The sequence below is a fragment of the Bombyx mori genome, chromosome 12, assembly GCF_030269925.1.
Source record: "Bombyx mori chromosome 12, ASM3026992v2".
NCBI classification, from domain to species: Eukaryota; Metazoa; Arthropoda; class Insecta; order Lepidoptera; family Bombycidae; genus Bombyx; species Bombyx mori.
This window is the reverse complement of record NC_085118.1, coordinates 8,708,809-8,724,279: the sequence shown is the minus strand read 5'-3', so window position 1 is coordinate 8,724,279 and position 15,471 is coordinate 8,708,809. Positions and strand designations below refer to the sequence as shown.

Genomic DNA, 15,471 nt, shown 5'->3' with positions numbered 1-15,471 from the left:
TGACAAATATTTATTGCCTGAAAGTTGTTGCATGTATATGCCATCTTAAGGTGATTTTATACGTAATTTATTTAGTGTTGTAATTTTTTTTGAAAGCTTATTTTAAATCTTTAGCTCATTTATTTTCTCTCTTTCTCTTCCTCTCTAGTAGTTCAAAATTTATATACAATAAACAATACTACTAATAGTCACCAACTAATACTCGAACAGATCATCTGGAATAAATTATATTTATTTCTTTTTTCGGACATTTGATTACGGAACCCAAAAAAATTGATCATTCTGAAAACTATCTCCCACACGGACAATACAAGTAAAGTCTACACGCTTTCTTTCATTCAAAGAATCGGCAAAGCAACCCACGCGAGTGTATTGACACGAATCATACCGGTTTCATAATATAAAGCGGAAATTTCGGACTCTTGATTTGTTATATCACACGTTGCAAACTATCCTATACGCATAATGGACTTGCACGTAAATATGCAGATCGATATAAAATACTTTTAGAAAGTGCTCGAAAGAGAAACGGCCTATATCGTGATAAATTAAAATACGTCAATGTACAAGACATGTTTTTCAGTGTAATAATGTAATTATTTAAGTAATTTCAGTTATTATTTTACATTTTTAACATTTATCACGTCTACTGTTTAAATCATAGATACCACTGGTCGTCTAGCTTTCAAAAGTTGCTGTTAAATGCTTTTAATTATTTTACTGGCAACTTTTGTTTAAACGAATCGGTGACAAAATCTAATATTTTGATGTTATCTGTGCAATATTCTATATGTATTATTTTTTCAAGTCTGACAAATCTGTTATTAAGAATAAATCTGTGATTATTATGTTGTGTATGTAGACTGTATGTCTGTATTTTAAATTTAAATAGTATTATATATTTCTTTTTCTCACAAAAAATGAAATAAACCTAGCACAACACTTTCTATGCCACACTTGGTTAAGCGGTAGGTAATACCTTAGACATTAAGTCCGTAACTATATTCTTGAGCATAAAGTTGAATAAATAAATATGCTTACTTTCAGATTCTCTTCGATAATTTATTTCTTTTCTTCCCGTTATGGATTTTGAACTCTAGTAGTATGTAAACTTTGTAACTTTGAGCCAAATCAAAATGTCTTAAAATTGTGCGTAACCACTTGTAATGTGAAAAAAAGTCGCCTGTCATTAACGGCATTCGCCAATATGATTTAATTTTTAAATAATTTCATAATCTAAAAAAATTGCAATCTCTTCCTTGAATTTCCTATTCATTGTCTTTGAACAGCGATTACATTCGGAACAAGGTAATTTTACATGAAAATTAATGTAGGGAATCATAGTAATGTATTACCAAAATGACACGTTCAATTGTATATAATAAGCATCTCGTTACGATAATACCCATATAATACCCACATGTCATTACTTGGCAAAACTATAGAAAGTCTTCATACAATATTTATTACCGTCGTCGCTTTCACAACTTTGCAGTATTACTTAGCAGCTGAATTGCTTAGTGACTGTTATTGCATTTTCCGCAAATGAAATCACGTCGCTAATTTATAGTGGCCACTGGAGGGGAGCCGACGAAAATCTATGAATGAATGGTAAAATATAAGGTAAAATTTAATAGGTTATTTCAGCCGTGAAGCAGTAATGCATTTCGGTTTGAAGGGTGGGGCAGCCGTTGTAACTATACTTGAGACCTTAGAGCTTATATCTCAAGGTGGGTAGCGGATTTACGTTGTAGATGTCTATGGGCTTCAGTAACCACTTAACACCCGGTGGGCTGTGAGCTCGTCCATCCATCTAAGCAAAAAAAAAGGTTATATGAATACATCATCATAAAGAAGCGTCGTAGAAAGTATAAAAATTAAACAGATTAGATGGTATCAATAAGTAACTAACTACTAAAATGGATTTATTAGATCGTAACACCTACTATACTGCTGTAATTCAAACCGCAGGTTAATGGTTACGGTAATTAAGTTTTTGCACACATTTTAGTTTCTACATTTCTATAAAGATGGTTACTTTGCGAGACACAGTATAGTAATAAGACAGTTATACAATATTCTATCAAAGTATTGACTGTTTTTCAATTTTTAAATGACCGTTTTAAGAAATCTATTCTATATGATTTTTTTCATATCTTGTTCGAATTTTTCCGAACACCAAGCAGTTTACATTTTGCCTCCGTAAAGAGCGTATTTCTTGGTTTTTATTTGTGTGTTACTGAGATAATTGTCTGAATTGTGTAGTAAAGATGGTTTGAACCAACGACGACCGATGAGAGTCGATGCCACCCACGCGGTTCGATTTCGTTTATAAATGGCAATCCATATCCGTTGTATGTATGACAGGCACTTTAATGCATTAATGGCAATAATAACAATTGTCTGCACCTCACAACTGTTCAGGCCGTCATAACATAGCTTTCATCTAATGTAGTACTGACGTGAAATAAAAGACGCATTACAAGCATTCCCACAGTTGAATTTGTTATTAATTATTATTATTTGTATTATTATCATTATATATACTATATTAAATTTTCTCTACTGGAGCTCTAGGCTCGGTTTACTGAGATCCCGCCCCGAGATATATATTATTATTATATTATTGTTTTTTTTTTATTGCTTAGATGGGTGGACGATCTCACATCCCACCTGGTTTTAAGTGGTTATTGGAGCCCATAGATATCTACAACGTAAATGCGCCACATACCTTGAGATATAAGTTCTAAGGTCTCAGTATAGTTACAACGGCTGCCCCACCCTTCAAACCGAAACGCATTACTGCTTCAACGCAGATTTTTTTTTTATTGCTTAGATGAGTGGACGAGCTCACAGCCCACCTGGTGTTAAGTGGTTACTGGAGCCCATTGACATCTACAACGTAAATGCGCCACCCACCTTGAGATATAAGTTCTAAGGTCTCAGTATAGTTACAACGGCTGCCCCACCCTTCAAACCGAAACGCATTACTGCTACACAGCAGAAATAGGCAGGGCGGTGGTACTAACCCTGGCGGACTCACAAGAGGTCCTACCACCAGTAATTATATATGTAAATCTTATATGTATATATTTAAAAATATTTATAACACATAAAACAACTAAACAAACTTGGGATATTTAAGAAAGTTATTTATGTTACCTTTGGATTTTCGATAAACATTAAGTGTCCCCCAGTGGTGCTTCTTAGAGACCTCATTGCTGCAAATGTTCAATTCACTAGTAAAAATCTTATGTTGAAGTAAACTTTTCGTATTCTTTGAGTCCGAGTGAAAAAACGATACGAATTTATGAAGCGGACTCATGACTGTTGATATACTAAATACTAAATCATTAAATATACAAAAAAAATAACGTTATATGTCTCTCAAATTATATAAAAGCATGTCAATGTAGAGCTAGTGTCCGCACACGACTATCTTTTGTTAGTGCACTACACGAACTAAGTATTTTCTAAGTGTTTAACTTAATCTTTTTTCGTTTGTAATTTCACTAATTGCACTTGAGCACGTCACGGAAGTCTGGCCGCGAGTGCAGCAGGTTTTTGTCTCAGGCTGTGTCGGGTTGTTGGGACCGGAGTGCGACACGAACGCGTTGCCCCTGGTTGCTCTTTTACCGATAATCGCGTCACCAGCGCACTTTCATCCAACACGGCAATCAAGCAACGGCTTTTTTTTACGTTCGCTGTTAAATGCTGACGATTCATACGTGGTATTTAGATGTTCAATACTATTTTCTATAAAAACGAGTCATTTTAGGGAAGTTATCTATACTAATATTATCAAGAGGAAAGATTTCTTTGTTTGTTTGTATTGAATAGGCTCCGAAACTACTCAAACGATTTGAAAAATTATTTCACTGTTTGGAAGCTACACTATTCCCGAGTGACATAGGCTATAATATTTTTTGGAAAAAAATAGGGATTCTAACTAAAACTCAAATAATGTAAACCAAGGTGTAAAAAATTACATAAAATATTCTTTACAACGCGTGCCCTGCGAAAACTATTGATGATAGAATAAAATAATGTGCTGCGACTTTATAGAACACATTATTATTTACAAAAAGTGTCGCGAAGCATATGTCTAACTATTATAGTTATGCCGCAATAAGTGTTCTTTTATTTAAAAAAATAAAACAACGTCAAATATCGTTGAAATTTTTGTTAAAGACCCGAGCGGAGCCGGAGCGGGCCGCTTGTGTTTTATAAAAGTGATGATTATGTTATATTAGAAGAATTGGAAGTTAAGTGACAGGTGATGGCAAACGCTATTTTGTTGTAAGTAAATATTGTTCAGGACTCATAGATCAACTGTATCATCAGGGGCTCACAGACGAGAAATCGCAAATACGACATTGGACCCGTCTAGACTATGTACTACGATTTTCTAATTTTGTATTTAAAGTATAGTGTGACGTGATTCCGAAATTATTCAATAGACCGTTTTGTGTGAAAATATACACTTGCATAATTAACATCGTTTGTTACACAATTGAAACGGTTATAAGTCATATGATGCATATATTTTTAATTGTAATACCTTGTGGGTGTCAAAGATTGGCAACATCATGTGAATCCCATTCAATTTTAAATTACAAAACAAGAACTTATGTAAGGTAACAAATACGCTTAAGAAATTATGAGGTTAAGACCGCCAAGTCTTCTTGTGTTTTAAAGTAAAAATGATGCGTAGTTGTCTTATGTCTAATTCGATTACGTCTAATCAAGAATGACCAAAACATTGATCTTTTTTAAAAGAAGAATAGAGAGATTTTATTATTGGAATAATATTTATGGACTGACGAGTGCAAAAAGAGCACACAAAAAGTATATATTTGAGTTTAAAAAATAAAACACTATCAGAGATTTCCAATTGGGTCGATATCGGCCAATTCCACACGCGAAGGATTTTTTATCAATAGGAAAATCTAATGGTACGATTTTTTTAAATAATATAGATCTGCGGGAACAGTTCATTTTGGAAAAGGTGTCTCTTGCCCAAACAAGTTTGGAAATCTGTTCGCTGTTGGAAATCTGTATTTATAATATACTTAAAACGAAAAAAATAATTATTATTTTTGTCTTTGTTAGAGATGGATAGATTTTTCAGGCAACTTGTTTCTTAAAGTATTTTTTGGCAGTTTTGTTTTACCCACTTAAAATTATAGTGAGCACCTATTTAGTTGTATATATGTGTGTATGTGTTTTGTTATTAATGTATGTACCTAATTATTTTAATATTTTATTTTCTCGTCCAAATTTCAATTCCATTTGAATACTCGCTAGGCGTCTATTCGATCTTCGAACCAGACCGCCCGATTACTTCGCGGTAGAAATAATCAGGACGACAGTACCAAAAAGCTTACGAGGCTTACGTCGTAGTCCTGCATATTGGTGGTAGGACGTCTTGTAAGTCCACAAGGCTAGGCACAGTAGGCACCGCCACCCTGCCTATTTCTGTCGGGCTCCGGTAACCTCTTAACACCAAGTGGGCCGTGAGATCTTCCACCCATATAAGCCATGAAAAAAAACCTTACGTGATACCGCAAGCGAAAATATTGACTTCTTCATATATTAAGGGATTAAGGGTCCTATTGGTGGAAATATTATGTAAAGGTTTTGAGGTTAACAAAATTTGTTAATTAGAGGTATTTACACTTATTTGATAGTTGAAAATTCGTTACAAAGAGGTTGTTCGCCAGAAATCTTCGCAATATAAAGGTATCTTTTACATTGACTCTTATGGACAATTCAAGGGGATAACGAAGAATTTGATAAATCGAGGACGTCGTTATATTGAGGTTCGTTATATTAAGGTTGCACTGTTATTCGAATTAAGATTTTCAGCTGGTTTAAATATATTAATTCTGAATGTCAATTTTCCTTTTATTCCTTTTCGCTATTACTATTTAAAAATTACCTCTGTTGAGTTTACCGTTTTAAAAAACATTACATTTTTTTTGTCTTGGACGAGCTCACAGCCTACCTGGTGTTAAGTGGCTACTGGAGCCCATAGATATCAGTTACATTAAGAATTTTAATGAAAATATGTTAGATAAGGATGTATTATTTTTGATGGGTAAGGTTTTGGAGTTTAGAGGAGAGCAGTGATATGATTTGTTTTAACTGAAGCTTTTTAAGAAGGTGAAGGTTTCGTACTAATTACAAACCAAATCGACTGCTCATCATTCGATACGCAGTAAGCTCGATACATAGTCTTGACAAAAACTGACAGATGAGTTAAATTTCATAATGCAATGTCAAATAATTTATAATTTTCACAAAGAGAACTCAGGGAGGCATTTCTTATAATTTTACAAACGTACAAAAGGGACAATTATGCAAAACACCGTATAATACCATAATCCATAAATATATTAAGTACAAAAAAACCATAAATCTATTAAGAATTGAAATTGTCATTTAAATAATGACGTTTCTATATTATTCTAGTTTAGGTTGTGTAAAAGCATTATTTGTAATACGATAAAACGTACTACTAATTATGAATTTCATCACTAACAAAATAAAATTATGAAACTTATTACACATTTTGTTACTGTAAACTAAAATGAAATCCAATTAGGTAGGCACTATACGTTAAGATCGTTGTGTTTGCCTTAAATCTATTTGTAAGAATAAAAGACACCATTTTTTACTAATTTTACTGTGAATTTCTTTCTAGCTGTTTTTTTTAAGTATAGCAACTAGATTTTTGCAATGCCTTTGTTGCCAGTGTTGATTTTAAAAAAAAAACTATTATTAAATATATACATATTGTTATATGAAAAGGATATTATTATGATGCGAAATGAGATGAAGTTGCTAAGTTATACACTAACTTAACAAAACAATTAAGACAACTTTGCTTCTGGCGTTCCCGCCAAAAAGTCCATGTGATTTATTGTGAAACTCTGAATCGTTAAACTTGGAGCATCGCAATTACCTTGATGCAAAATAAAAATAACGTCATCCTAATATTACTTATAAAAACAAAATAAAAATATAAGTCTTATTTTTAGGGCTATCCGCCTAGAATAGCACCACCCAAACTCTTCCTGTGGGTGTCGTACAAAGCGACTAAAGAATTCACCGTATACTGCGATCGCTAACAGACATTTGTAATGGTAATATTGTGGCTTTAGGTGGAACAGCTTTACCTATTTCTGCCGCAAAGCAGTCATGCGTTCTGGTTTGTAGAGTGGAACAACAATACAATAATTGAACCTTCTACTTTATTTGTTAAGGCGGGTTCGGGTTCTGTTGTCTCTAGGATCCAGTTAACACATAACACCAAGTGAGTCATGAGCTCGTTTATCCAACTAAGCAATAAAATGTAATTAATTAAAAAAATGTAGGTTATGCAAAATTAACTTTTTTGGAAATAGGTATTTATTTTACATCACATTTTATCTAATTTTATTGTACATTTTTACAAAAACGAATTGTAAGTAATAAATTTTCTTTTCTGTTCTGTTAATAGCACTGAGAAAAAAACCCGGTCTTTTTAGTTTTAGTCAGTTGGCAAACCGAGTCGAAAATTGTACTTACGTGTCTTTGCCTATTTATTTAATAAAAGCTATCCCTAATCAAAACAAACTTTTTATAAAGAAATAAAAAAGCTTTACATAATAATTAGGTTTATTTAACATAATTTGTCATTAGATATTGGGCACCATGATGGCGACATTCTTTGATTTAAATTGCATTGCATGCATGCATTACATACAGAGAACTCCATTTGAAATTGTGAAGTAGCGCCATCTATCTAGTACAACATGAATGAAATGCCAATCAACACCTTGGAAATTATTTTAGTCCGTAACTAGATGGCAGCACCCACTAAATTAAACAATTCATTTTAATATTTTTGCTAGTTATTTATGATTATTACAAAAATTGCTCTGCAAGTATGAAAACTAATTTGTATTACTCTCACGAAAGTACGTATTGCTTGCATAGACGTATCACTCAAGTTAGTAATTTCTTTATAAACTTACCTTTGCTAGTAGCGAGGGTTGTTGGTCTCTGCGCCGGTACGCGGTGTGGGGTTGATTTTCTCGGCGCAGCCGGAGCAGGTAATGAAACTCGAGGACGCACTGCCACCGGAGACGAAGATAGTTTCTGCACAACACCATTCTTCTTGGCTGCAGTTAAAAGTAAAATATTAGTATTTTTTTGACTGAACTAGAAATAAATCTTAATTATTCGTTGGTATCTCAGAAACGTGGACAACAATATATTTTTTGCAATGTAATCTAACATAAATAATAATAAAAAGCAAATTAGATTTCAGAAATAAATAATCATTGATTTTTGTTGTGCGCTGAGCTGCAGATTTTTACGAATACCGTATGTTCTTTAATTCTGTAGTAAACTTTAATACAATGATTTAAAAAGAAACCAGATGGCGCTAGTGGTTGTTATTTTCTTTGATACAGAAAAATCCGGTAACGGAGTAAACGCATTTGAGACTTATGCTACCAAATTTCGCAATATTTTTCTGTTATCCTAATAATAGACACCGGGAGGCTAAGTCTATTTGTTAAATGGAAGTCGCACAAATCAGTTTCGATCTGACACACTTTTTTAAAGGACAACCTTACAGCCATTGTCTCAGCCCACCTTACTAAGAGAAAGGTTACGCTATGTGTTACGAAACGACTTGCTGTGAGCTCGTTTAATTCTCACTTCGCCGATAAATCGATCATTCGATCGTTTTATGGTACTTTTCAAACTGGTTTGGTTCACTAAAGCACTGTTTTTATATCTTTTTCCCATACATATATAAGCCTAAGGGGCTTTTTCAGCTACGCTATGACGGATAGGCCTCGGCCCAACCTAAGGGAATTTGATAAAACTAGCCTTAGGAAAAGCAGTGCTTCACTGAATCCATCACCGGATCGGAATCGCGACCCACGGAGAAGATCCGGCGAGAAACCCTATCCATTTGATTCCCTAGCCTTTCACACAAAGCCACAGACACCGCAACGTGAATATCAAAACCGCCCTCAAAAACGAACGATCATAACGGAAACCGCACTAAGAGACACTAATCATGTAGCGTTGTCCATGGTACTCTGGTAATAAGGAATTCATCGCGATAGGCCTGTTACTTGGGCGGGTTTGACCCTACTAAGGTAATACGGGTGCTGATTCAAGGACAAGTGTATTTAGAGTTATTGCAAATTCAATTCGGTCCATTCGACTTGTGGTCGGAAGCGGTAATACAAATCGCAGACAGGGCTATCACATCAGCTGTCATATCAAGGCATGTTTGCATAGAATGAATACGAAGTGAATGTCAGCCTTCTTTTTCATACTATTGTGATGGTAATTGCGCAGTGGTGAGAGACCGACAAAAGTTACTACTACCTACCGCTGTGGCGAGCAACAAAAAGATACGCCTCCCAGAGTGATGATAGCTCTGAAGAGGAAATAAGTGGGTGCTTGTCTGATTAAAAAACACAAACAGACAAGCACCCACCGTGTTTCATAGGCATTCCCGATTAAGAATAGCCATTCGACTAAAATTTGAACTTATAATTATGACGTTTCAGATGTCAGTGTCACGACACAAGTGTACTTACTGTACTTTATCTTTTTCAAACGATAGGTATATTACGGACCGTCTTTTCTAGAAAATCAATCACTAATAACGTAGTCTTCATCTTATAGTCGGCAAAATAAAAGCTCTATAGCTAAATTAGTTAGATAGCTCAAGTTACGCGGTACTACTCTATAATGTTAGAGTATTTTACGCATATTGCGTAGGGTGACTCACTCTGTGCGGGTGATGGTTGCGGCGGGGTGGCTGGAGGGCGGGCCGGGGTCGTCGGCGTCGGGACGCTATCCCGCTTCTTACCGTTCCCTGGAATGAATGGAAAATCATTATACTTATGTACCTATAATATTACGTATAACCGACTTGTAGGTTGTAGGTGACTCACTCGTCCCTTTTCTCCGTTAGAAAAGATCGATCGGCATTATTAAAATGAAATAGCTGTAATTACAATTTTCTTAGACCGATTGGGTTTTTTTTTTTTTTATTGCCCTTGTAGGTAGGCGAGCATACGGCCCACCTGATGGTAAGTGGTTACCGTCACCCATGGACTTCAGCAATGCCAGGAGCAGAGCCAAGCCGCTGCCTACCGTAAACAAACAATGGTTATGTAGTATGAACAAATTGATCTACGTGTTTATTACTCCGGTCATGATCAAGATTATATCACAAGATTTAGAAATGAACATATCTAGAAGTGTTATCTCGAGACGATACGGCATGTTACTTTATTATGTACCTAAACTCGGCATTATTTGCACGAACATTTGTTACACAACACTCTATCTTGGCACCGATCTCAGGCGTAAAGAACATGACATCGTGAGAAGAATACAGGATAGCTTTATGAGGATACAAAAACTAGAAATTAATTAACATTATGTGATAATAACTGTGTTTATCAAATATACTATAATCTACTTCTAAGGTTGTTTTATTTAGTTTATGCTTTATTTGTTTTAATTCATGACATTTAAATGGTAATTTTAATAATATTTTAATGATTCTATGTACACATCTGGACTGGTTACTGAAATAAGTTATTATAATTTCATTTCATTTCATTTATAAACAAATTGTTGTGTCCTCTGACCACAACACGACTTTATATCAGATATTTCTGGCTTCTGACATTTGTTCAACTAAATAGTTTAAGGTCAAGTGCCGGAATATAATGAGTGTTTTTTTTAATCAAGAAAATAGTATTTTTTTTACTTTACTACGATTCAACGATCAAAACCAATTTGTTTGTTTGTATTCTTCCTATTTTCAATAACGACAATTGATGTTTAAAAAAAAATCAAATCTGTAAATATTAAACGGTCTTTTAGGTGGTAAGTATTTGAAGTGAATCCATAGGAGATATAAATTTTAGGCCCGGAAGCACCCAGCTTCCGTTGCCCACATTATAATTCTGCATTTTTCTATGTTTTTTGTATTACACTATAGAATGTCGGAAGCTCTATGTCATAATTTCCATTTGAATCAACCATAAAAACGGCTAACGAAGCAGTTTGGTAGTTCGTCAAAATCAAAAATAGCAAATGACATCAAGCTATTTTGGATCCCGACTATTTTTAACTAACCGAAATTCGTGGTCTATTTCGAAAAAAAAAGTCAACACTTTGTAACACGGAAACAAGAATCGCGTCTTTACGACACATTAAGCTACTTACTTTCGACGTCAACAAATATAATCTATATATTAATACGTGAAGCAAAAACTTTGTCCTCCTTTTTACGAAAATTGCGCGGACGTATGAGTATAAAATTTTCCATAGAGAAGGAGTGCAGAATACTAATATTTTTTTGTAAATTATGCATTAAAAATATACCAATAAAAAGGACATTACACAAACTACCACATATTTGACACACACACACACACACATATCTCTTTGTTTATTGTCAAACTTTTGTTATTGCCTAAAGTCCGTGGTCGAATTGAGAATATATTGAATATTGTTTGTCTTTATTAATATTTGTCTATAGTGTAGTCTTGGAGAAAATTGTGATTATAGAAGTATAATACTCTATAACAATAGAATCTTAATAGTGTACAAACTTATAATTTCAATTAATTATAGTCGAACTTCGACTACCAGGGGATCACTAGTAAGTATAATTATACGACCTTTTTAATAAACGATTTATATATTTAATTTATACTAGAACTGTCATGTTTCACCAAGAACTTTAAAGAAAATACTTCCAGCAAGTAATAACGAAGATGTATTAATGATTGTAAAGCTGACTATAATAAATGCTTTAATGAAGCCAATTTACGAGAGAGAAATTTAATTGTCTTATAAAATAATTACATGAACTTCTCTAGAAGGATTTACAAATGAATAACTCTATGATGTAAAAAAGTTTCTGTCTAATGCAAGTTTATGCGTGCACAGGTGCATTATAACATACATGAGAAACAACCTATGAGAAATTTAATAAGGTTATGTCACATTGTTTGTAGATAATTAGTTGCGCCATTCGAAGCTGGCATCGTTAGGACAGTGTTTGACTTTTACATTCTTTGTATGTAAATCATTTCTAGTAGCAAATGAATAAAAAAAAATACATTATATCGAGGGATGAAAGGTTATTTGGTTTAAGTTAAACTTAAAAGAAGAATAGAAGATACTAATCTTCTATATATATAAAAATGAATTGCTGTTCGTTAGTCTCGCTAAAACTCGAGAACGGCTGGACCGATTTGGCTGATTTTGATCTTGAATTATTTGTAGGAGTCCAGAGAAGGTTTAAAAGGTAGATAAATATGAAAATGCTCGGAATATAAATAAAAATAACAATTTTGTTTTCCCTATGATGTGTCCCCCGTCGTACGGATTCCTTTTGTTTGTTTTAAGTTTATTTTATACACAAGCTTAGGTCTTTTATTTATCGATTGAGGCACTACGAAGTCTGCCGGGTCAGCTAGTCAGTAAAAAAGCGCACCTTTAATTACAAAGATAAATGTCGCGTATTAACCGTAATGTCGCTGATTTATTGCATGCATTTAAACAATGAGGTACATCCTATAAAACTTATTTTAACAGCCATCCGATAGCAGGAGTTTTGAGGAATCAATCAATCAATTCATAAACATAAATTGTGTACAGTTTATTATTTATGTCAGTGTATAGCTGGGTAAAAATATATATAACTGTAGCATTGGTAAGAACGGAACATATGAAAAGAGTGTGGAATGGAGCGTTAAGATGTGAGTGGGAGAAAACGGAAAGAACGGGAGAAGAGAACGACAGAGAAAAGGAAGATGGCGAAAACGGTAAAAAATGAGCAAGGCGTACTAAAAGTGTTAATTAATTTTAAATTATTAGTATAACAGAAGATTTTGGAACAGTGGAAGTTTTATTTTATGCGCTGCGATCCCTATTCTACATAACACACAACACATTTCACATTGTTTAAATTTCGAACATTTTGAACTACTCGTATGAGGCGTTCGGGTTTGAAATAGGATGCAGGTCAGATAACACTAATAATCGAAATAGCTGCACGTGTAATTATTGTCATGATTATTAGAGTGGTTGGCTTACTGGCGGTAGGACCTCTTGTGAGTCCGCGCGGGTAGGTACCACCACCCTGCCTATTTCTGCCGTGAAGCAGTAGGTAATGAGTTTCGGTTTGAAGGGTGGGGCAGCCGTTGTAACTATACTTGAGACCTTAGAACTTCTATTTCAAGGTGGGTGGCGCATTTACGTCGTAGATGTCTATGGGCTCTAGTAACCACTTAACACCAGGTGAGCTGTGAGCTCGTCCACCCATCTAAGCAATAAAAAAAATAAGATTTAATTATGGATTGTTTCGATACTACGAGTATATACAAATTTACATGTCTGTTTTGTATCCGTTGAAATTCATTAGCCGTTCGGTCGTCATTCAACCAGCAGTCCCCTTATGTCAACAGATCTGAAAACATCGCGCAGTGAGCCGGAACACATTTCCAGAATGAGACAAAGCTGTCGTGTGTGTATTGTAGGGAATTTTAGAGTAACAATAAATCTTGTGTCGGGATAATATTGCAATTCGTGTTTCGTCTACTAAATTTAATAATATTACGACAAGCTAATCACAATACAATGTGTCGATTTTACTTGTATAAAGTTAAAATGGTATTCTTTTTTTTAATAAATACGGGCATCACCATGTCGGGATAAAACGGTTATTGGAATTGCTACCATAAAGTTTCCTTTCAAACCGGAACCCCAATTTGTTTCACAGTAGAACCAGGCCGGATAGTGACATCGACTCTTTTTTTTTTATGAAAATTTTTCCTACCTAAGCTGGTAGCCTAGAGAGGCTATTCCAGCGGAACCTTAACTAGTAGGTGAGCTCACGGGGCTTAAACCTGACGACGATGCTAACACGAACCCTAGCAAGAGTCGTGTTTCGCAGAATCTACCACCGGATCGGAAACGCGACCCACTGAGAAGATCCGGCGAAAAACTCAGTGGGCTGTGTCCGAGAGTTAATTTACTCGTCGAGCCCTTCGTCGCAAGCGACGCGTTCGACGAGAACGGTGACCGGTGCTTGAAGCACCTAGAAGCGCCGTTAGTGGATCGAGAGGATCCGAGATAACATGTTTTGGGCGACGTCAACTGCTTTCCATTCTTTCCGCAGGATCGGGAATGAGTATCGTGAAGACTTGTTGACTATGCCACCATACTTACTTAGCGGCGCAGGCTCATAAAAAGAAAAAATGCCGATATATTTTTTTTTCTCCTAGATAACACGTCATTAAATTAATGTCTCTTATTAAAAATACAATCTAAACTTATTTAATCTTGTAAGTAAATTAAATTATATGTCCACTGGTGTTTTCGTTATTCATTCTTAAAGCCAAGATATTAACTTTTACATGAATGATTTTTATATTCTTAATGAATTTATGTTACAAAATTTAAAAATTTAAAGAGTTGTGTGTCAATGTCAATATCTGTGTAATAAAATAGACTATTCTTTGAAATTAAAGTCTCTAAGATGTTTTTCATTTCTATGTCGAATCAAATAAGCGGATGCGACAATTGGTGGCAACAAGAAACCCAACAACTAAAATTTCCGTCCATCAAAATCTAATTAGAATCTATTTTTAAAACTCCATCAGCAAGCAGATACAGATGTTGTCAATAATGATGCTAATTTAATGCTAAAAAAAACTAGAAAACTAACTTTGTAATTGAACTGACTTGACCTAATAAAATGGTCAACAGCTCAAGTAACGGCTTCTTGTAAACGATATAATCGTCTGTCTATGTAAGCTAATAAAACACCTGGTTTGTGTTATTCACTCACTCTATACATATACGTTAATTTCACGTAGTTTATACGCGGAAGCTACAACTGATTAACTCACAGATTTCTTATCAGTTTTCCATTGGCCGACACGAGCGCTCCTTAGCTAAATAATGACTTAAATGCTGTTTTTTATTTAATAACTAGCAACCCGCCCTCGCTTCGCTTCGGAAACATTAAATTTTATTATTGATGGATAGCTGAGTCCAGCGATGTTACCCGCGGTTATTGTCGTACCGCGTGTGATGCCGCGGGGCGAAGCGAGTCTAAAAAAAATAGCCTAAGTTACTCCTTATATTATCAGCTACCTATCAGTAAAAGTCTCGTCAAAATCAGTCCAGCCGTTCCAGAGATTATCCGGAAACAGACAGACAAAAAAAATATATATATTTTGGTATATGTACTGTGGTATACATACTTAGGCATTTAGTAAAAAGTAGTTATTTTATTATTACAAACAGACACTCCAATGTTATTTATTAGTATACATAATTTAAATGTGTGACACCTATTTTGAAATTGTACCCGATCAGTCACGTTTCGGAATATAATAGTAATGTTTATACATAATAATA

At 34.5% G+C, this 15,471-nt stretch overlaps 1 protein-coding gene across 2 annotated transcripts in view; it reads right to left on the bottom strand.

Moving 5' to 3' along the window:
* Positions 1-15,471, bottom strand: part of LOC101746579 (uncharacterized) — a 105,200-nt gene that overhangs the window by 34,058 nt on the left and 55,671 nt on the right. For both annotated transcript variants that reach the window (XM_021350052.3, XM_012693242.4), the window contains exons 4-5: positions 9,806-9,892; positions 8,022-8,168 (exon numbers count right to left, since the gene is read on the bottom strand). In XM_021350052.3, coding sequence (XP_021205727.1) covers positions 8,022-8,168; positions 9,806-9,892 — 234 coding nt within the window. The remainder of the gene's footprint in view (positions 1-8,021; positions 8,169-9,805; positions 9,893-15,471) is intronic.